Source organism: Pipistrellus kuhlii, unplaced genomic scaffold (assembly GCF_014108245.1).
Source record: "Pipistrellus kuhlii isolate mPipKuh1 unplaced genomic scaffold, mPipKuh1.p scaffold_m20_p_30, whole genome shotgun sequence".
NCBI classification, from domain to species: Eukaryota; Metazoa; Chordata; class Mammalia; order Chiroptera; family Vespertilionidae; genus Pipistrellus; species Pipistrellus kuhlii.
The window spans coordinates 4935902-4958003 of NW_023425530.1; the positions used below are offsets into that span (position 1 = coordinate 4935902).

General features: G+C 48.8%; 1 protein-coding gene and 1 non-coding gene across 5 annotated transcripts in view; one reads left to right on the top strand and one right to left on the bottom strand.

Moving 5' to 3' along the window:
• Window positions 1-12125, top strand: part of ILF3 (interleukin enhancer binding factor 3) — a 31661-nt gene extending 19536 nt beyond the window's left edge. Inside the window, exons 6-20 of one of the 4 annotated variants that reach the window (XM_036459432.2) lie at window positions 1404-1495; window positions 1883-1978; window positions 2624-2735; window positions 3157-3254; window positions 3827-3938; window positions 4041-4151; window positions 4477-4676; window positions 5042-5209; window positions 5689-5814; window positions 5921-6094; window positions 6194-6347; window positions 6488-6541; window positions 9799-10158; window positions 10806-10934; window positions 11595-12125. In XM_036459432.2, the coding sequence (XP_036315325.1) occupies window positions 1404-1495; window positions 1883-1978; window positions 2624-2735; window positions 3157-3254; window positions 3827-3938; window positions 4041-4151; window positions 4477-4676; window positions 5042-5209; window positions 5689-5814; window positions 5921-6094; window positions 6194-6347; window positions 6488-6541; window positions 9799-10158; window positions 10806-10934; window positions 11595-11731 (2123 nt within the window). In that variant the 3' untranslated portion in view covers window positions 11732-12125. The remainder of the gene's footprint in view (window positions 1-1403; window positions 1496-1882; window positions 1979-2623; window positions 2736-3156; window positions 3255-3826; window positions 3939-4040; window positions 4152-4476; window positions 4677-5041; window positions 5210-5688; window positions 5815-5920; window positions 6095-6193; window positions 6348-6487; window positions 6542-9798; window positions 10159-10805; window positions 10935-11594) is intronic. The other 3 variants (XM_036459433.2, XM_036459434.2, XM_045589219.1) reach the window with 3 other exon arrangements.
• A 4603-nt stretch (window positions 12126-16728) lies between these two features.
• On the bottom strand, window positions 16729-16837 carry LOC118731475. The gene has a single exon (XR_004991885.1). It is a non-coding gene; the product is annotated as a small nucleolar RNA SNORA16B/SNORA16A family (small nucleolar RNA).
• Between the last annotated feature and the right edge of the window lie 5265 nt (window positions 16838-22102).

A 22102-nucleotide genomic window follows, 5' to 3' on the forward strand; every position in this document is an offset into this window, starting at 1 on the left:
TAGGGAGGCTGAGAAGGCCAGCAGGACTTTGTAAACTTGGTGTTCCCTCATTACTTAAACGTGCTATTCAGTTTTAGACTGCGTTGAATAAAGGTTATTGGTGTAGCTTTTGCCCACTTGTACTCTGAGATCACATCTCCTGTTTGGTAATGGGGAGTTTGATCAAACAGTTGCACTAAAAGTGAGTAGCACTTTTCAGAGGATTGCACCATTTTGGTTTGTCTTAATCCTTAAATGCTGTCACCAGTGTTACAGTTGGTTTTTCTGTTGAGCCATTCTCTTCTATGGCCTTGAAAAAGTATGTCCAGGGTCATGTTGCTTTTTTTTTTTTTTTTTTTTTTTTTTTTTGTGGAAGACAACCAGACGGCTTCTGCATAAACATCCCAGTGGAGTTGTAGTAGCAGCTTGCGGTGCAGCAGAACTGAGGGCTTCTTCGGTTGTCTTCCTTCCCCTGGCTGCTTTGATCAGCTCAGTAATTGAAATGCAAAGAGCTGATACAAAGTGAAATGCAAAGAGCCAATACAGAGTTAAACAGTTATGTGGTTTTTCAAAAAACAAAAGCTCAGACACAAATAATGCTTTTACAGCTCAGAGTCCTACCAGGGCTTTCCTCTTTGTGAATGTTGTTTATCACAAATATCACCACAAATAAAGGGAACAGGCCTTCTCCAAATCCCTGATACACACAGGGCAGAAACTGCAAAAACACCAGTTTTGCTGCAGCATGGGCTCACACTTAGCACCCTTGTTGCTGTCCTTTGATTCCTGTGGTTCTGATACCTGAATCCAACTACCAAAGCCCTTTTAGTTTATCAGTTTAGGGAAGCTGGACCTTTGACCAACAGGACTCTCTCTGTCAAGGGCTGGGGCTAGGGCAGTCCTGCCTGGTGGGTGGAGGTGGTCCCCTTTGCTGAAGATGCCTTGGGATGGCTGTTGTGGGAAGCAGTGAGGGAGTTCATTTTGACTCCCCATACCACTGTTTTTGTTTTTTGTAGGTTTTTCTTTCTTTTTTTTCTTTTTTTTTTTCTATTGGAAATTTTAATACAGCTAATTTATTGGGAGATAATGGGGAGGAAGCATGGTAACAGTCTATTAGAAGATAGGATCCACCTATCTATTCCCTCCCCTGTGGGATTATTCCTTGTAGAGTAACTTCCCACTTGTATTTTCATTTTTTGTTTTTTTTGTGTGTGGTTTTTTTTTTGAGGGGCCTCCAATTTTTGCATTTTCCTCTCTAGGCAGAGTTGACATACTCTGGCTTCTCCTTCCCTGGTCCAGGGTAGAGATAACTTGACATTCTGGGAACCTCCACTACTCTTTAGGAAACTGCCACATCCCCTTTCCACCTGACAGAAACCCCTTGGTCAAACTGTGCCTTGTCTTCTTATTCCATCCATGAATAGAAACGCTATCAGTCAACGACCCCCCGGACGTCCTGGATAGGCAGAAATGCCTTGCTGCCTTGGCGTCCCTCCGACACGCCAAGTGGTTCCAGGTTTGCATTTTGTTCTTCTATTTGTCTTTGGTAGAGAATTCCTAAGTTTTAACGTGGTTAACTTGCACTGTAACGTTTCAGTAATGTTGACCAAAGCCGTGCAGAGTTTAGCACCTGCAGGCATGCAGTTGCTAATGCAGCACGCATAGACCATTTGACCAGTCCCCAAGGAGGCTGTGACTGAGTAGGTGGGTTGCTGCTGCTTTGTGCCAAGAGTAACATTATTGTCGTCCATACAGTGGCTTCACTGCCAACCACACACTTGATGGTTGTGGATGTTTCTCCTTTACCCTGGACAAAGTAGCAACCTGAGACTTGTGTTGTTCATGTTTGCCTTATGTTCTGGGAGGTGCCTTGGTGTAAAGATCCTGTTCTTTGTTCCTCTAGGCCAGAGCCAATGGGCTGAAGTCTTGTGTTATTGTCATCCGGGTCCTGAGGGATCTGTGCAGCCGAGTGCCCACGTGGGGTCCTCTAAGAGGATGGGTAAGGCACCTTCTAGCTATGGCCACCTGGGGATTGTGTACCAGGGACCTTCTTCCACAGCCCAGGAGTATCTTCTGGTATCTGGGCCAGAGTGGTCCTTTGGGGTGTGGTTGATGTGTCCCCATCCTAGCTGCTTGTTGAGCAACTACTGTATGCCACATCCTGGGTGAAAGGTCAAAGTGAGACCAGGACCCCCATCACTGTTGACTAGGTACACAGCTCAGCCTAGGGAGGGGGCTATCACATACTGTGACATGCTCAACTCCATGGTGAAGCCTTTGTGGCTACTCTTGGCCAGCAGTCAGCAAATAGGCCTACAGGCCAATTCTGGCCAGCTGCTTGTGTTAAGTAAAACATACTTAAGGATGTTTTATAATTTTGAATATAAGTACCTACAAAATAGCTTTAACTTGGCCTTCTGGCCAATGGGGCTGAAAAGATTGAAATGTCTGGCCCTTGAAGGTAAAGTTGTTGAGCCCTGTTCTATGTGTCCCATCTTGGCTTAGCCCTGACATGAACTTGAATGGTTATGACTTTCCATGCCAACCCCTCCTCACACATACACAGTGACAGCTCCTCAGCATTGGTCAACCTCCTCCCCCCACCCTACTTGAATATAGGCTAACTATCCCTCTTGCCTTTCAGCCCCTTGAGCTTCTCTGTGAAAAGTCCATCGGCACAGCCAACAGACCCATGGGCGCTGGCGAGGCCCTGCGGAGAGTGCTGGAGTGCCTGGCGTCAGGCATCGTGATGCCAGGTTGGGGCCTTGTGCTTTGCAAGTTACAGGAAAAGGACAGGGATCAAGGCCTGAGGCCACTTCCTGGCGAGTCCCCTGACCGGGTTAGGGCAGCAGCAGCTCCATGTCCCCATAGGGCTAAAGCATGTGACTACCCTCTTGCACCATCATATCCAGCCCTGTGCCGGCTCCGCAGCTGTGACTCAGGGCGGATCCGGGGCACTGGTGACCCACTCCCATGTGAGCTCCTTGCTCTGAGACACGTGTGGATTATTTTTCTCATGGGCTGGATGCTGAGTGGGTCACCGAGCTCAGCGTGTTTTCCAGAGCTGGGTGTGGATGGGGCGCGGGGGGTAACGCATCTGGTTCCCTCAGCCAGTACAACTCTTCCGAGACACTAAACGATAATCCTCTGCATATCTTCCTTGTTTCCTGCCTTCAGATGGTTCTGGCATTTATGACCCTTGTGAAAAAGAAGCCACTGATGCTATTGGGCATCTAGACAGACAGCAACGGGAAGATATCACACAGAGTGCGCAGGTATAGTCATCGCCATTGCCACCGTGAGCCCTTACCCAGTCTGTAATCACTGGCTTCTAGTTCCATTACTGGGTATTCTCAGGGTCGCCACTGGACAGTAGGCTCAGGTTGGGACTGAAGGCGAAGGGATTGTGCCTGATACAGGACGCCCCCATCTGGGCTTCTTCTTTCCCCTGGCGCCACGCGTGGTTGTAGCCTGCTCCTCAGCCTGCTCGAGTGCTGTTTTCAGACACTGAGTTCAGTGGGGAGACGTATTTGCTATTTAGACTCTTCCAGGGGTCCTTCCTTTGCAGGCCCATCACGTGGCTCCGTGTGGCAACCAGTCCCCAGATTGGGGTCTCCTGTATTCCTCTTGAGGCGGGTGGTCACAGGCTGGCCTTCCCCCACAGCAAGGCTGGGTCCTGGCAGTCAGGCCCTCTCCTGGCTGTTGGGGGACCCCTTGCTATTGTAGGGGAGACCATTAGCAACCCCTCAGCTCCTGCCCCTTCCAGAAGGCATTAGCAAGCATACACACCTTGGCCAGGCACACAGAGCGGCTGAGTCAGGATCCTGTTCCACTTCCCCTTTTCCAGCATGCTCTGCGACTTGCTGCATTTGGCCAGCTGCATCAAGTCCTGGGTATGGACCCTCTGCCTTCTAAGATGCCCAAGAAACCAAAGAATGAAAACCCAGTGGACTACACGGGTAAGTCTGCCAAGGGTTCCAGGTTGGGCAGCAACCTTGTGAGCCCCTCACAGAGCACCAGACTAGACTCTTAGCTGCTTCTGTCCTGATCTCTCCTTTCAGTTCAAATCCCGCCCAGTACCACCTACGCCATTACGCCAATGAAACGCCCAATGGAGGAGGATGGAGAGGAAAAGTCTCCCAGCAAAAAGAAGAAGAAGATTCAGAAGAAAGGTACAGGCATTCGTTCCTCGGCCTTTTTTTAAACCTTCTATCTGTCTCCATTTAAGGTTAGCCACAATGTGTTTAAGTTGTCTTTTCAGACAAATTTAAGTTGTCTTTAAAATGATTAAGTATATCAGATGGGTACAGAATGCAAGTGGGGGGGGGGTGCCCCTACTGGTGACCCCAGCGGTGGCATGTATCTGGGAGCAGCATAGACAAGGCCTTGCAGCTGCCCAGTCCATCGTATCCCATTGCAAAAGGCCATCTGAGAAGTGATTCCCTCCCCAGTTCAGAACTTGCTGATGTTTCGGTGATGGTGGTGGTCTTTCTCTAGAGGAAAAGGCAGAGCCTCCCCAGGCTATGAATGCCCTGATGAGGCTGAACCAGCTGAAGCCCGGGCTGCAGTATAAACTGGTTTCCCAGGCGGGTCCGGTCCATGCCCCCATCTTCACCATGTCTGTGGAAGTAGATGGCAGCTCATTTGAGGCCTCAGGACCATCCAAAAAGACTGCCAAGCTGCATGTGGCTGTTAAGGTATGTTATCTGGTGGCATTATCCAACCCATGCTTTTTCTTCAGATAGCAAAAGCACTTTATTCATCTTAGGATTTTTTCAGAGCTGTCATCTCCCATTTAAGTCCTAGCGCAAACACTATGAGGCTTAGGGGGCGTATATAAACAATGAAATGGTTAGATTTTTCTAATGTTTGTAAATTCACGTGTGGCAAGAATGCCTTTGTCGGCATGGCAGGCAGAAGGTGTCTACACATGGTTGGGCATGTGGGGAGCAAAAGGAAACAACACCCTGAAAATTGCTGGGTGCCACCCTAGGAACTCTGATTCAGAGTGCCCCAGTGCTGAGCCCCAGCCCTCACAGGGCCTTGCGGATCTCCCTCCCAGGTGTTACAGGACATGGGCTTGCCTACTGGTGCTGAAGGCAGAGACTCCAGTAAGGGGGAGGACTCGGCTGAGGAAACTGAGGCCAAGCCAGCTGTCATGGCCCCTCCACCCGTGGTAGAAGCCGCTTCAACCCCCACTGCCACCTTTACTGCGGATCCCACTACTGAGGTGAGCCATGGTGGGCACTGGATAGCCCAACAGGGAGTGCAGGCAGCCTTGTGTCCTGTGAACCTGGACGGTTGCTGATCCTCATCATTTTCTCCCAAAGGAGTCACCTTCCAGTCTAGGAACCTATAGTGGGAACTGGATGTGAGCCTTTGAACTACTACCCAGAAGGCTTTGCTGATGTTGACTTAGTACTCAGGGTTGTACAGGGGTGACCCTCACTCAGTGATAGGCTATTTCCCAGAAGAAGGGGCAGGTAGATATCCTGTGGCTGGGATTGGAGTTCATCCTTTTGCTGGGAGGCTCGCAGATAGATGGCTTTCAGAGGCGAGGGCAGTGTGGGACAGCAGGGTACATGGAGTGGGGGGCTGTGATGCGGTAGTGGCTGTCCACCACGTGTTAGGCAGCTCTGGCTGAGTGTGTTGGGTTTGTTTTTGTTTTGTTTTCCCCCTTTTTCTGTTTTCCCTGAGAACATAAAACAGCAGGGGCCGATCCTGACCAAGCATGGCAAGAACCCCGTTATGGAACTTAATGAGAAGAGGCGTGGCCTCAAATATGAGCTCATCTCAGAAACTGGTAGCAGCCATGACAAGCGCTTTATCATGGAGGTGAGTGGTCCTGCACTGGCTCCTGTGGAGGCCTGGAGTCTTTGGAGAGCTCCTTTGCCCCAGTGGGAGCCTTTGGTTCACCCCTGACACGTGTCTGTTCTTCCAGGTCGAGGTAGATGGACAGAAGTTTCAAGGTGCTGGCTCAAACAAAAAGGTGGCAAAAGCACATGCTGCCCTGGCTGCGTTAGAAAAGCTATTCCCTGATGCCCCCCTCTCCCTGGAAGCCAATAAGAAGAGGGCACCTGTGCCTGTCAGAGGTGGACTGAAATTTGCTGCTAAGGTAACTGGCTGCCCTGCAATCATTTAAGCTAGGCATGAATTCTTTCTTCTGTTACCTGAAAATGAGGCAAATTTAACTTGTCTGTCCTTTCCTGTCCAGCCACATAACCCTGGTTTTGGCATGGGAGGCCCTATGCACAAAGAAGCGCCCCCGCCCCCCAACCTTCGAGGGCGGGGGAGAGGAGGGAGCATCCGTGGTCGAGGTAGAGGAAGAGGATTTGGTGGCGCCAACCATGGAAACTACATGAATGCGGGTGAGGAACCTTGTCCTGTACCCTGGGCCTGTCTTGCTCTCTGGGGTGTGTGGGGCCCCTTGGGTTGAGCTGCGATGCTGGGAGAGGCAGATGCAAAGGAGACCTGCTTCCAGCCCTGATAACTGTCGATTCCTTTCCAGGCGCTGGGTATGGCAGCTATGGGTATGGAGGCAACTCAGCAACAGCTGGCTACAGTAAGTGTGTTCTTTCTCTTGGTCTGAGTTTGGGAAGAAGCTGCAGTGTAGTTCCCATGCCTGAGTTAGGTCAGGGTGGCCCACACCCATCCTCAGTGATTAGATCAGGTGGTCCTCAAGGCCCCCACCCTCCCCGTCCTGCAAAAGTGTGACTTACTCTGTAAATGTTAACACACTGTGTGACTTGAAAGTACCTTAAAAGTAAAAAAATTTTAAATTTCTCTGCTTTGAGCCATGTGAACGAAGCACCAGTCCTGTGAATATACTTTTCCTGACAATGCACAGCTCTTGTCTTGAGAAGGAGCCTTCATTGGGGGGTTACAGGAGCAGAGAAATCTAAAACATGAATTTCAAATGTGGCGCTCTGTGCCATTTTTCAAAAGAATTCTAATTTTTTTTCTCTGCTCTGTCTCCCCCTTTTGTAGGTGACTTTTTCACAGACTGCTACGGCTATCATGATTTTGGGTCTTCCTAGAACATCTAAAAGTATTGCACACAAAATCAACTTTTTACTCCAATTTTCTCGAACTCCAAAACCTAAAGTGTCCGTGCTGTGCCCCTGTGCTTCACTGGGTTTCTCAACCGTGGCTTGTCACCGCAGCTTGTCTGAAACTCTTAGCCTGCAGAATTTAAGACAATGGCAGTTTTTATCGTGATTTGCCTTTGAACTTGGTCATATTGAAGTTCACAATAAGTGGAAAACAATTTTCAGAGAATGCATTTTTTGTGCAGAATTGCACAGAATTCTAGAGCCAGCGTTGGTCAGCATCAAGGCAAAAGCCCACCTTTGCTTTTTATGGAAAGCATTACTTTATTTAAGAGACAGATAATGATGCATTTTAATCTACCTTTGTCTTAATTTACAGCAGGTTTTGTATGAATTTTTAACCTTTTAACAAATTCCCAAATCTGGTTGATGCCTTTGATAGTGCTGAAAACAATTTCACCACATATGAATCCAGAGCAACCGACTTTTTTTTCTTTTTCTTATTTTTTTTTTTTTATAAGCATGTGAAACAATGGGAACGGGAACATTGGGGAATTGTATATTGTGCAAAGTTAACCTTTCCTGCCTCTTGTAAATGCTCTGGTGGGTGATTGGGGATGCGACATTCTGTGGCTGGTTTAGCTAGAGGTGAACTCTCAAAGGTATCAAAACTGTGCTTCCATCATTTAGTGCAAGAAATAGACAGGCTTAAGGGATCAATAATGCAAAATTTTGCAAGTCCTGATTACAGTTGCAAATGAATGGAATTCTTGAATTTTCTTAAATTGAGTTTTAAAAAAATAAATCAAGCAGAAAGAGCCTAATATATAGCTCAATTCTCCGGTGAAAATTTTACCTCAGCCTTTACTGCTGGGCGCACGGCTGCGACAGAAGCCCTGGAAGCTTCCACCCTTCTTACCTTCAGGAACAGGCTTGAGGTTGTGGCTTCTCCGTGTGGAGAGGCACACTGAGGCCCCCATTTCCTGGTGGGAGTCCCTGGAAACATCCGGTTTTATCTCTGATCAGCAGTTCTTTTTGCAGCAAAGCCTGCCTCTCTGTTGACTTGCAAGATTTTGCGTTTATTCAGGCAAAAACTGGTCAAAAACGGTTACTGCATAATTTGTTCTCAGAGGTTTGAAACATTCAGTGAAACTTTTTAAAACTTTGCATGATGTATTTTTTTTTTTTTTAGAAAGTTATTGTTTGAGAATAATGTCTTTTTATACCAGGAAATAGTTATCCTGAATGACGTTGAAAACTTCCCCTCTCCTTTATTTTTTTTTAATCAATACATGTTAAAGTAACAAGCCCTAACTATTTGGCGTCTTCATTCATTCCCGTGCTTGTGGAGGGGTGAGGAGGCAGCACTCAGTGTAGGCCGATGTGGCCGAGTTCTAAGAGGGGGCTTGAAGAGGCCCTCCTGTCCTGTCCTCCTGTGTTTTCTTCGTGCATTGTGGGACACATCCTTGTCCTTGGCTTTCTGATGGGGGTGTTGGTAGAGGGCGGAGCCTGCCCCCCTGAAGATAAGAAACCTATGGCAAAGATCAGTTCTATCCAAATTACTGTTCAAACAACCCAAGGCACACCACTGTGGAGTGCACATCTTCCGGTGGAAGGCTGGTGAGGACTCCCAAATTTACCCAGAAGACGAGGGACTCTTACGTGGAACAGGACAGGTGGTGTGGCAGCGTCCCCTACCTACACTGGGCATAGCCAGGCTGACCAAGCACCAGCCTCAACCATCTGTAGACAGAGGCACAGCTAACCAGCAAAGGCATGCCCAGGCCTACCTGCTCTAGGAACCCAGTAGCTCCACTGTCCCTGCAGGAGACTGGACACTGCCCAGCCAGGATGGACAGCAATCCATAGGACCAATCTTCTCCCTGTTGCCCACACCTTAGCTGACCCATCTCCCACCGTCCATTTGAGTGTCTTTTGGGAGCAATATCTTGACTGTACTGGGGGGGTCCTTACCTAATGACCAGAAGTGGGGGTGCTCTGTGACATTCTCTGCCCTTGAGCCTGAGAATGTGGCAGCTTGCTGCACGCTTGTCAGTCCTGCTGCTCAGTCCTGCCTGAGCCCAGCAGCTGTGCTGGGAACAGTGAGGTGCCCTCTGGGGGACCACTTGGATCTTCTGATCCCACCCTAAGTCTTCTTTCCCCAGGAGGCTGTGGAATTGCTCTTTAAGGCATGTGTTTGCATAAATCCCACCAGACTTAAGTGTCCGTTCCTGGTTCCTCTAGAACCAGGCCAAGACCAGTTGGTCTTCTAAGAATGACACCAATGTCAGGGACCTGGTAAAGAGCATTTCCTGGGGTCACCCAAGCCTGTGACTGCCAAGCCTCTTCCCAGCGCAGCAGGGGAGGGCTGGTTGCTTCTCTGGGCTTTGCTTTTCCTGTCATCGTTTGGGACATCTGGGTAGCAGTCAGCTAGTTGTGAATGTCATCCTGCACTCGGAGCCCATCTCATTGTAACGTTGACATCCGCTGCAAAAGCTGCTCTCAGCGTGCTGCCGTGCCGCTGCTTGGCAAAGATCCATTGTCATCAGCTAATGGGTGAGTGGAGCTGAAGGCTGGGCCAGCCCAGCCCAGGCTGCTTTAGGGACTGGAGCTGCTGCTCCTTGCTCTCCTGCCTCTTACTCTGCCCCCACCTGAGCAGCAGGCTTCTGGGTCAGCCTTCAGGACCCACAGCTTCGACCTTCCCTCCCTATACCTCTGTTCCCACTCTGTTTACCTGAGCCTCCACCTGACTGGATGCCTTCCTGTTTAGGTCAGTTCTACAGCAATGGAGGGCATTCTGGGAATGCTGGCAGTGGCGGCGGCGGGGGCGGTGGTGGCTCCTCCGGCTACGGCTCCTACTACCAAGGTGACAACTACAGCTCCCCAGTGCCCCCGAAACATGCTGGGAAGAAACAGCCACATGGGGGCCAGCAGAAGCCCTCCTACGGCTCAGGCTACCAGCCCCACCCAGGCCAGCAGCAGTCCTACAACCAGAGCCAGTACAGCAACTATGGCCCCCCGCAGGGCAAGCAGAAAAGCTATAGTCACGGCCAAGGCAACTACTACTCCAACTCCTACAGCTCCCCCGGGGGCGGGGGCGGCTCCGACTACAGCTACGAGAGCAAATTCAGTGAGTTGGCATCCAGTCCCCCAGAAACTCAGTACTGCCCCCCTCTGCCTGGGACTGGAAGAAGTCGGAGGCACTGGCCTCAGGGTGGGCATTGGGACAAACTTGGAGCTAGAGGCCCCCAGGCTAAAGCTTCTGAGCTGTGGATTGAGACTGGGACACAGGGTGGAGTCGGAGTCGGAGTCTGGGCTAGCCACTTGGAGGTGACCTGTGGAGAAAGTCACCTCCAGCCCTATAAGAGGGTGACTTATTCTGTGCTCCATCCCCCCAACCTCACGCACAGAACTGTGGGCCGCCCTGTGTCGGCGGCTCCGCGGGGAAGGGTAGGAATGCTGTGGTTCGTGATGGGACACCCAGCAGCAGGGCCAGGACCTGGGCTAACTCTGCAATTCCTGAGCTGCTGGGAAGCTTAGGTTGGAGGAGCAGGTGGGAAAGTAGGATGGAACTTGGCTTCAGAATGTGGGGATCAGGACAGTCCAGGGCATGGATTCCAAGCAGCCCCAAGCAGTTTGTGGTGAGACTGGCTTTTTATGTGCCAAATTTAAGCAGTCAGGACGGAAATTTGCAAGGGTCCAGGGTCTTGGCCAAAAGTCTGCCACATCCAGGGCTGCAGCACAAGGCCCTTTAACCACACTCTTCTCTTCCCCCAGACTACAGTGGTAGCGGAGGCCGCAGCGGCGGAAACAGCTACGCTTCAGGCGGGTCGTCCTACAACCCGGGGTCACATGGGGGCTACGGAGGAGGTTCTGGGGGCGGCTCCTCGTACCAAGGCAAACAAGGTGGGCCTGGAGCAGCAGATGGTACAGCATGGAAGGGGGGTTGGGGGAGCTGGGGGTCCGCAGAGCCACACAGTCAGAGGCTGTGAGGATGGGTGTGGCCTAGTTTGGGCAGATAGTCTGGACAGGGCCACGGTTACAGCTGTCTCTTGGCTTCTGTGTGGATAGGAACAGAAAGCGGAGACAGGGTTTATGGGGTCCTATGCAAACACCGACGTAGGCATGCATTTGGTTTCTTTTTTTTCTTTTTTAATATATTTTACTGATTTTTTACAGAGAGAAAGGGAGAGGGATAGAGAGTTAGAAACATCAATGAGAGAATCATCGATCAGCTGCCTCTTGCACACACACACACACACACACCCCCCCCAATGGGGATGTCCCCGCAACCAAGGTACATGCCCTTGACCGGAATCGAACCCGGGACCTTTCAGTCCGGAGGCTGATGCTCTAGCCACTGAGCCAAACTGGTTTTGGCTGCATTTGGTTTCTTGGCTTTTAGAACCAGGGGTCCAGAAATTGTCATACCCTAAATTTTGGCACCTACATGAAGAAATGCTGGCAATACTGAGAGCCAAGTAAGAGCCTGGTGCTTAGCCCCAGTTAGAGCTTCCACTGCTGGCACCTCTGTGACTGGGCTGATCCCCACCCTTTTTCCCTCAGGAGGCTACTCGTCACAATCGAACTACAACTCCCCGGCGTCCAGCCAGAACTACAGCGGCCCTCCCAGCTCCTACCAGTCATCCCAGGGAGGCTACGGCAGGAACGCAGACCACAGCATGAGCTACCAGTACAGATAAAGCCCGAGGGTGAAGACTTGTACCTTCTGCACTTACCCCTCCTCGTTGTAAGATTCCGTTTTATGCATCACAGTTAACATGTCTGCGGCCCCGCTGGGCCCTCTTGCCCTACCCTGTCCACGTTGCTGTGTTGTGAGGTGCAGCCGGTCACTCTGTGACCCGTTCTGTGACCCATATTTAGCCGTGTTTGGGACTCCACGTCTTCAGTGGTTTGTTAGTTGCCATTACAACTTTGTCCGAGTAGAGTTTTCTGAGTTCTTACAGTTCAGTATCCCTCTGTCTATTTACAATTGGTGTTAGTGTTAACTCAGTTTGTCTTGAAATAGTTACAGAAGGGATACCTCATCTGTTAATGCTTTTGTGAAGTGAGTTAAACGAGCTTTCCGTATTTTAATGCTTTAGTGTTTCAGTTTTATAAGTGAAGATTTTATTTTAAAAAAACAGTGGGAAAGAGTGGGGTTTTTGTATGTCTGGATCATTCAGGCAGTACATTTGAATTCAGCTGAATGTAGACAAATAAAAAAGAAAAAGAAAAAAACTGCCGTCGTAGGCCTGGATGTCTGACCCTCCAGGAGTGCAATGGACAGGTTCCTCCACTCTGTTTCCAGCACTGGCAAGGGGCACATGTGGCAGGGTGGTCCCTGCCCACTAGGGAGGGTATAGTGGCTACCTCCAGGCTTAGAGACATCTTGACTGAATTGGTCAGGGCCAGCAACCAGTTACCTGGAATCTGTAGCCCCTATGTCCCAGTGAGCTCCGCAGGCCCTTGTGTCTGCATAGCAGCCTAGTGGCCCATGCTCTCACAATTCAGCATGCTTTGTTTTATGCTCCATTAGTTCTAGAGGTAGTATAAGTGCAATTTGAAGTCACCATGAATTAAGTTTGGTACATAGAACCTAATTTGAAAAAGCCTGGTTGAAATCTGCCTGAGGCATCCCCAGGTGGAATCATCGATGTTGGGGTGGTGCTCTGCGGCACCTCTACTGAGAATTTCACAGTGCACAGGTGGGCTTCTCTGCAGTGGGTTTCTCTGGAGCACTGTTTCTCAATCCCAGGCAATTGTGTAGTGCTTGGGAGACATTGTCGCACAGTGGATAGAAGCCAATGCTGCAAAACATCCTACACTTACACGTCAGCGCTATGGGGGTGGACAGCCCTTCTCAACTTGGGGCGGCCTGTCTGAAGAGCCCTGTGGGCAGACAGCCTGGACTGCCCTCTGCAGGGACTCCTGTCGACTTGCTGCCTCTTCACCTTCTCAGACCCAGGCACAGTTCACGGCCTAAGCGCTTTGTCCTCCCCTGCTTGTTCATCGTGGGTACTGGGAGAAGTACAAACCATTCTTGATACAGGATCACTCAGCCGAGGCAGAAACTTCAGTGTGCCTTCAAAGGATGAAGACTTGTTTTCTTGGAGAGGTGAAAAAAAGATATTCTGCACTAAAAGAGAAAACATTGGAAGACGTTTGCTCTCTGCTGCCACAGAGGAGGTCCTAGATACCAAGTGGTCCAGGTCAGGGAGAGGGGCCCCGTGAATCCAGTCAGGTGGCCAACAGTGTAAGCATTGTGATCAGCCTGAAGTGCCTTGGGATCCTTCAAGTATGTATACGAGTGAGGGTGGATATTCACCCCAACTCCTCTCCTGGACATGTGCAGGGGCTGGGAAAAAAGGCCCATGTGACATCTTTGGGATCTTGTGTTTGTGATGACAGGATACGGGCTTTGGACAGAGCCTGCATCACTCATAAATCACAGGGAGGAACGCCCTGGCCCCACCTGCCAAATGCCTTCAAACTCTGGACCTTTCTTTTTCTTTTTAAAATATATTTTATTGATTCTTTACAGAGAGGAAGGGAGAGGAATAGAGAGTTATAAACATCGATGAGAGAGAAACATCGACCAGTTGCCTCCTGCACACTCCTTACTGGGGATGTGCCCACCACCACAGTACAGCTCCTGGCTGCAGTCAAACCTAGGATCCTTGAGTCCTCAGGCCAATGCTCTATCTACTGAGCCAGAGTGGTTAGGGCTGGATCTTTCCTGTTGTTACAGATTTCCTCACAACAGTGTCCCAAGAAGGGACCACTACCATATTCTAATGTATGAATATGAGTGTCTCAAATCTTCCTCTTACAAAGACACAAATCAATGGGATTAGTGCCCACTCTAATCCACGATGAGTTCATTTCAAGATCCTTATTTCTATCTACAGAGACCCTGTAAGTGCAGTCACATTCACAGGCATCAGCGGTTAGGACGTGGACATATCTTTTGGGAGACATTGTTCAGCCCACTATAGGGTTAGGTGAAGGCTTCACCCACTGGACTGCTGGCACAGCCCTGGGAGTTTCAGCCATAGCCAGGATTACCATGGTCAGGTCTGGACAACACTGAGGCAGCAGCATCTTTGCAGCGCAGTGGGTATCTGTCCTGAGGGGACAGCTCATGAGCCCAGATCCCTTGGCACTTTAATCCTACTTGGGGACCTCATTGGTACTGATGGCCTGGTGATGCATGAGACCAACTGCAATATCCCAGCCCTCAGGACCTGCTGCTCCAGGAGGCTGGGCTCAGGAAGATGTAACCCACCTTCAGCGTGAAGGCCTTGTTGCTGGTGCATCACCCATTTAAAGTCTGTTGCCCAGGAAACTAGCCAAGAGAAGGGCCTCAATGAGCTTCAATTCGGCCAGGGCCATAGTGGGCAACAGCTGGCCTATGGTGGAGATGCTTAGACCATACACTGGTTGAGTGTCATGCATCTTTCAGTCACCAGCAAAGGTCACCAGACATGGGCAGGAAGGACCAGCGGCCCACGTGCTTACTCAGCGAATTGATCAGAGAGGGTGCTTGGTGAATAGGCCGTGGGCTGGGGGTTGTCAGTGCTCTGGGACTGGACACAACACTCCAGAGGGCTCAGGAAAGGAGACCAAACCACTGATGGGAAAGCTGGACATGGGCATGGTGGGTCAACGTGTCTTCTGAGGGAGGGGCAGGGCCTTTCCAGAAGTTTGGACTAATTTGTTGGGGATTGGTGACAGGACTAAGGGCGACCTCTAAGCAATACTAGGTTACAGATCCAGGATTTCCACCTCTAGATTGCCAGTCACTGGGCCTCATGTCCCTCTGGACTAGGTTTCAGTCTGACCTGAAAGTTACCACCTAGCTGCCCTGCCCCGAGGCCTGGACCTGCACAGCTGGGCAGTCGGCTGAGATTCAGTCTCCGGATGTGAGCCCCATGCTGACTGTGCTCTTTGCTGCAAGCCTTTTTGGCCCAGATGCTCATTCTAACCCATTTTAGAATAAATGGAAACTTCTGTGTTCATTGTTTGATTCACTCCACGTTATTGGTTGTTGGTTTCTGTATCACTCCTGCACTGGTTGCTAGAACTTTGGCAGCAGAGTTGGTCCCTGCCCTCGTGGTGCTTCTAGGCACCAAGAGGACCCTGTTCCATATGTGCAGGACGGGTCAGGGAAGGCGCTTGTGTTTCAAGTGAGACAGGATGCTTGAACTGAGACCAGAGGGGTGTTGGGGAGGGAAAGAGAAAGGTATGCCATGCAGAGGCAACAAAATTTCAGTTGGGGGTTGGGAATAGCATTAAAGTATCTGAACTCAAGAGAGAGAAGCTTTTTGGTTGCAAAAATAAATGTTCCTGGGCCAATGAGGGGCACCCAGTGCAATGCCTTGACCACCAGCCAGAGGAATTCTGACCTTTATCCTGACAATAATTGGGAGCTATGGAAGGATTCTGATCTGGGAAGACCCCAGATTAAGTCAAGCTTCAAAACAGCCCTTTTGACTTGGGTAGATAATAGATATGTGGGAGAGGTAAGAATGAGGGCAACAGACCAGGAATGAGGCTTGAGTTCTGGAAATTCCAGGCTGTGAGGTTCAGGGGGACTTAGTTGGCAGAATCCACTGGACTTGGGAAAGAAAGCACACAGGCCCAAGATAGGTTAAAACAATGTCCCAGACCAGCAGACTGACCTGGCAAGAGGCATTATCTTGCCTCAGGAAAGAAAGAAGGGAAGAGCCCAGGCTCACAGTTCTTCCCCTCACTGTGTGTGTGTGGTGGTGGTGGTGGGGAGACAAATAGGAATGGCTAGGGAGTGCCCATGAGGTCAATACCAAAGGTTCCAAGTCCTGTCCATGGTCTTCCCATTGTCTCCCAAGAAACTGACATCTTAATTCAACCTCTTGGCAGCTGGGCTTGGGGAAGGGGAGGGGCAAAAATAAGTTGTGCCCCACCCCCACACCCAGATGGATAAACCTGGGACCCCTGTTTCAATGTTAGAGGTATCTGAAAAGCCCACTTCAGAGTTCAGGGATTCCCCATTCTGTACCCAGAAATCTTAACTCCTGCACTTATGAGTCCTGGGACATCCAAGTACCTGCTTCTTAAGGCCAACCACCTAGTACCCAATTTGAGAGACTCTGATAAGAAATTGAGGGATCTGCTGAAACTGGTTTGGCTCAGTGGATAGAGCGTCGGCTTGGGGACTGAAGGGCCCCCGGTTCGATTCTGGTCAAGGGCATGTACCTTGGTTGTGGGCATATCCCCAGTAGGGGCTGTGCAAGAGGCAGCTGATCAATGACTCTCATCAATGTTTCTATCTCTCCCTCTCTGTACAAAATCAATAAAATATATTTAAAAAACAAAAAAGAAATTGAGGGATCTGAGTGCCCATGAATCTGGTTATGCTTCTGTGATGATGTGCAGGCCTCCACTTGGGAACAGAAACCGGCCATAGCCCCACTTCTGCAAACAGCACTTTCAAAACCACCCCTAGACGCGCCCTGGTACACGCCACCCGCCCCTTTCAGGCCCTATCAACAGCCCCAGCCCAATGGAAGCCTTTCACTGGCCCTGCCCAGGGACGCCCCCTCGCCTTGCGTCATCACAAACCATTCTAATAGGATCTTTCATAGGCCCCGCCCCTGCCACGTTCCCATAGGGTGCTCACAGGCACCGCTTCTGTTTTTTTGTTTTTGTTTTTTTCTTTAACTGTTTTCCTGAAATGTTGCAAATCAGTTAAGGAACAGAACAGCGACCAAGGAAAAACACTCTGGACTCCTTTGACCGCAGCAGCTGCAGCTCCAAAGAGGCCATGAGCGCAGCTTCTAATAGGGCGCCTTCACACTCCACCCTCATGTAGGCCACTTCCCTGGCCTCCAGGCAATGCTCAGGCTCTGTCCAGCGTGCTGAAGCCTTCCCAGCAATTCCTCAAGGGGAAACCTCATGGCGCCCCTAGCCCTCCCTAACTGAATGGCACAGAAACCTCAATGCCACTGAGCCTCGGTTACACCCCACTTCCACACCCCACTTTACCTCTTGGGGATAGGAAGAGATCGCCTCGTTCCGTATCTCACCCATCTAGCTCAGATGAAAGCCAAAGTTCTCAACACAATGAGAGGACTTGGGGGACCTCTCTTGTGACCTCCAGCTCCTCATCTTCTGCTCCTTCCCTCATTCCCTTCAACCACACGGACCTACCCGATGCACCACAAACAATCCAGGCACATTCCCACCTCAGGAACTTTGCTCTCATTTCCACTGCATGAAATGCTTTCAGTTCCCATCATGGATCCTCACTCATGTCCTTCAGACCTTATCTCAAATGTCACCATTCCAGTGAGTCTGATCCTGACCATCCTATTTTTTATCTTAAGAAATTTTTAAAATTATTTTTATTGCCATATCTTGTTTGCTTACTGGTTAGAGTATCCTGGGTTCGATTCTAGTTAAGGTTAATATATAAAAATATGATCCCACTTCTAGGAATATATCCCAAGAAACTAGAAACAGGAATCAGAAAGGATAAATGCACCCCTATGTTCATAGCAACATAATTCACCATTACTAAGATTTGGAAATAGCCTAAGTGGCCATCAGCAGAGGAGTGGATTAAAAAACTGGTACGAAAAAAGAAGAAAAGAAAAAAACCTGTGGTACATCTACACAATGGAATACTGTGCTGCACTAAAAAAGAAATTCTTACCATTTGCAACAACATGGATGGAGAAAGATAAATATCATATGATCTCATTCATTTATGAAAAATAAGGAACAACATAAACTGATGAATAGGTCCAGAGATAGAGAGACATCAATCAGAATGTCAAACCTAAAGGAAGGTAGGGGAAGGTGGGGGTTAAGGGGAGAGATCAACCAAAGGACTTATATGCATGCATATAAGCCTAACCAATGGACACAGACAACAGGGGGGTAATAGGGGAATAAAGACACAGGTAATACCTTAATAAAGAAATTTAAAAAAATAAAAATTATTTTTTATTGATTTCAGAGAGGGAGGGAGAGAGATGGGAACATCAATGATGAGAGAGAAGCATTGATTAGCTGCCTCCTGCACACCCTCTACTGGGGATTGAGTCCCAAACTCAGGCATTGCCCTGACCGGGAATTGCTTCATAGGTCGATGTTTAACCACTGAGCCATGCTGGCCAGGCCAACCCTATTTAAATTCACCTTCCAACTCCTTTTTCCTCCTCTCTATTCTTCAGCATTCTTCACCACCTAAGACATGCTAAGACATGATATGCATTAATAATTTTTTTGTTTGTCTCTTCTGGGCATGGAATATATATATACACACATACTAGGGGCCCAGTGCATGAATCAGAAACTGTGGGCTGCAAGACTGTGGTAAGCACAGAGGTGGGTCTCAGCCCATCCTCTGTGCCCCTGCCTGGCTCCTCCTGCCACAGCCCCCAGTCCCCTGTCTGCCAGTAACCCTGCTCCTGCTGAAGGCCTCACTTGCACTCCTGATGGCACAGAGTGATTGGGGCCGGTGCCATCAGTGGCTGCAAGTGGCAGCTGCTGCCCTGATTGCCCCTCAGGAGCAGGGGGAGTTGGAGAAGTCCTCCAGGGCAATCAGGCCAGCAGCTGCCCCTTGCACCCACTGATGGCACCAAGTGATCAGGACCAGCAGTGGTGTGAGCAGGGGCTCCACCAGCTGCAGGTGCAAATGCTGGGTGGGACTGGCACAGGAGCAAAGAATTTTTAGTAACTACCAAAGGCTCGCCCTGATGACAGCAATCAGCACCCTGCCGTGGTCTGGAGCCCCCACTCACCTGCTTCACCATCCTGCCATGGCCTACACCCACCATGTTCTGCACACGCCCCCTAGTGGTCAGCACATATCACAGCAGCCAGTTAAGTTGTTTCCATTGTTCCACCTTTTGGTCTATTTGCATATTAGCCTTTTATTATATAGGATAATTTTTATTTTTGAACCATGACTTCCTGGTTCATAGGTAGATGCTCAACCATTGAGCAATACCAGCTGGGTCAGAGTGTAGAGGGCCAAATGGAAAGACACCTGGACATTCTTTAGGTTGTTGTTGACTGGGCCTGGGATATTGGCAGAATCATATCAGTTGCACTCCCGCCCTGGGAGTGTGGAGATGGTCTTAGTTCCTGACTAATGTGTTTGTTCAGGAGGAAGGAATGGGTGGAACCTGGGCTCTCCCAGGCTCCTTGTTTACCTGAAACCCCTTGTTGGGTTGGAGTATAAATAGATGTGCTGCGTGGCTCAGGAGGTGGTCAGTCTGTCTCTCCAGCCGAGGAGGTCAGCCCTCCCAGCTCCCAGCTTGAAATCTATTTCTGTGTCTTCTCTATTTCTAATATTTCTCAATCCCTGGGCACCTCCACTTAGAACCGGTTCGTTCATCTCTCTTTCCATGTGGGACATGGAAAAGGGAGATCCCTACAGCTTCAGGCCCCCGCATCAGAGCACGAATTTTTGTCTGTTCACTGCTCTGCTGCCAGCAGTGAGGACAGTGTCTGACACAGAGTGAGTGCTCCATAATATTAATTGCATATATATTCATGCATATATTTAGGCATTTACTGTGTGCCAAGCTGTACTTACTTCATAATGACCCCTCTGCCCCTCCTTTCTTCCTTAAACTTCATCCAAGGATATTTTAAAAATTAATTTCTTTATTGATTAAGGTATTACATATTTGTCCTCAACCCCTCATTCCAATCCCCCACCCCACCCCTCTCATGCCCCCACCCCCATATTGTCCTTGACCACTGGTTAGGCTCATATCAAGAATATTTTCCATTGGTTTTATTTTTTTATTTTTTTTAAAATATATTTTATTGATTTTTGTACAGAGAGGGAGGGAGAGAGATAGAGAGTTAGAAACATCAACGAGAGAGAGTCATCAATCAGCTGCCTCTTGCACGCCCCCTACTGGGGATGTGCCCGCAACCAATGTACATGCCCTTGACCGAAATCTATAATAACCTGGGACCCCTCAGACTGCAGACCGACACTCTATCCACTGAGCCAAACCTGCTTTGGCTCATCATCGTATTATTATTTGTATTAACTAAAAATAACTTTTGAAAATTAGGAGAATGAGACCAAAAAAGCATTAGGAAGACAGGCTTTCAAGAAGATAGGAGTGGCCCTGGCCAGCGTGCTCAGTTGGTTGGGCTTTGTCCCATGCACAAAAGATTGTCCGTTTGATGGGTTTCGGGCTCCATCCCTGGTAGGGGGTGTTCAGGAGGCAGCTATCTCATGTCAATGTTTCTCTCATTCCCTCTCCCTCTCTCTCTCTAAAAATCAAGTTTAAAATATATTTTTTAAAAAGGTGGGAATGAAGAATAGATGCTAAACTTCACCGGGAACCCAAACCTCACTGGGAATAAGAGAAATGCTCATTAAGAATTTCATGGAGGGGGGTGGAGCATGCGTGGGGAGGGGTTTGGGATGGGAATGGGGGGGGGGGGGGGAGGACAAATATGTGATACCTTAATCAATAAAGAAATTAAAAAAAAAATTACAGGAAGCCCTGGCTGGCTTGGCTCAGTAGATAGAGCATCAGCCTGCAGACTGAAGGGTTCCGGGTTTGATTCCAGCCAAGGGTACATGCCCAGGTTGCGGGCTTGATCCCCAGTGGGGAGCATGCAGGGGGCAGCCAAGCAATGATTCTCTCTCATCATTTATATTTCTATATCTCTCTCTTCCTTCATCTCTGAAATTAATAAAAAAAAATATTTAAAAAAAGAACAGAGACAATGTACTGACAGGATGGTCTCCAAATTATAGACCAACAGCAAGATGCAACCTGCCAGTGTAATTAGCAAGACTTGTGTGTGAAAAAGAGGTATTTAGCTTCTTATTTGCTTCAATTTGCATGAAGAAATCCTGGAAAGACAGGAATGTAATACAACATGTTACTAAGAAAGGCTGAGATGGAGAGTGGGTGGGTGTGGGATGAAGTGGGAGGGAGTTTGTTTGCCTTTTATACTTTCTGAATTTTTTTTTCCTTCCTTGATTCTTTTTTTTTAAAGATATATTTTATTGATTTTTTACAGAGAGGAAGAGAGACAGATAGAGAGCTAAAAACATCGATGAGAGAGGAACATCTACCAGCTGCCCCCTGCACACCCCCTACTGGGGATGTGCCCGCAACCAAGGTACATGCCCTTGACCGGAATCGAACCTGGGACCTTTCAGTCCGCAGGCTGGCACTCTATCCACAGAGCCAAACCGGTTTCGGCAATACTTTCTGGATTTTTTTTAAAATGATATTATTTTTATTTTATTTATTTTATTTTATTATTATTTTAATGTATTTTATTGATTTTGTACAGAGAGGAAGGGAGAGAGATAGAGAGTTAGAAACATCGATGAGAGAGAGTCATCGATCAGCCGCCTCTTGCACACCCCCTACTGAGGATATGCCCGCAACCAAGGTACATGCCCTTGACCGGAATCGAACCTGGGACCTTTCAGTCCGCAGGCTGGCACTCTATCCATTGAGCCAAACCGGTTTCGGCAATACTTTCTGAAGTTTTAATACAGAAACCTGGGACTCTTCCAGGTTAGGGCTAAAAATAATTTATATGCTCAGCAGCTTGGCCAGGTTGAATTCTGCTGCCAAATCACCTAAGCTGCGTAATGAAAAATGTTGAAAAATGGCACCAACATCTGAAAAGATGTTCGAGCCCTGGCTGGTTTGTCTCAGTAGTTAGTGTCAGTCTACAGACTCAAAGGTCCCAGGTTCGATTCTGGTCAAGGGCATGTACCTTGGTTGCGGGCACATCCCCAGTAGGAGGTGTGCAGGAGGCAGCTGGTCGATCATTCTCTCTCATCGATGTTTCTAACTCTCTGTCCCTCTCCCTTCCTCTCTGTAAAAAATCAATTAAAAAAATATATATAAAATACAAAGCACTCTTCATTAAAAAAAAAGACCCTTTAAACCCAATTAAACAAGATGTAAACAAAGGAAAACTGTTATTTTTAAACTCTGTTCCCTTGTAAAGAATATATCTGCAATGATGGTGCCATCCTTGAGACTCGGGAAGACCCAGGACACAAGGACAAATACTGGCTGTAA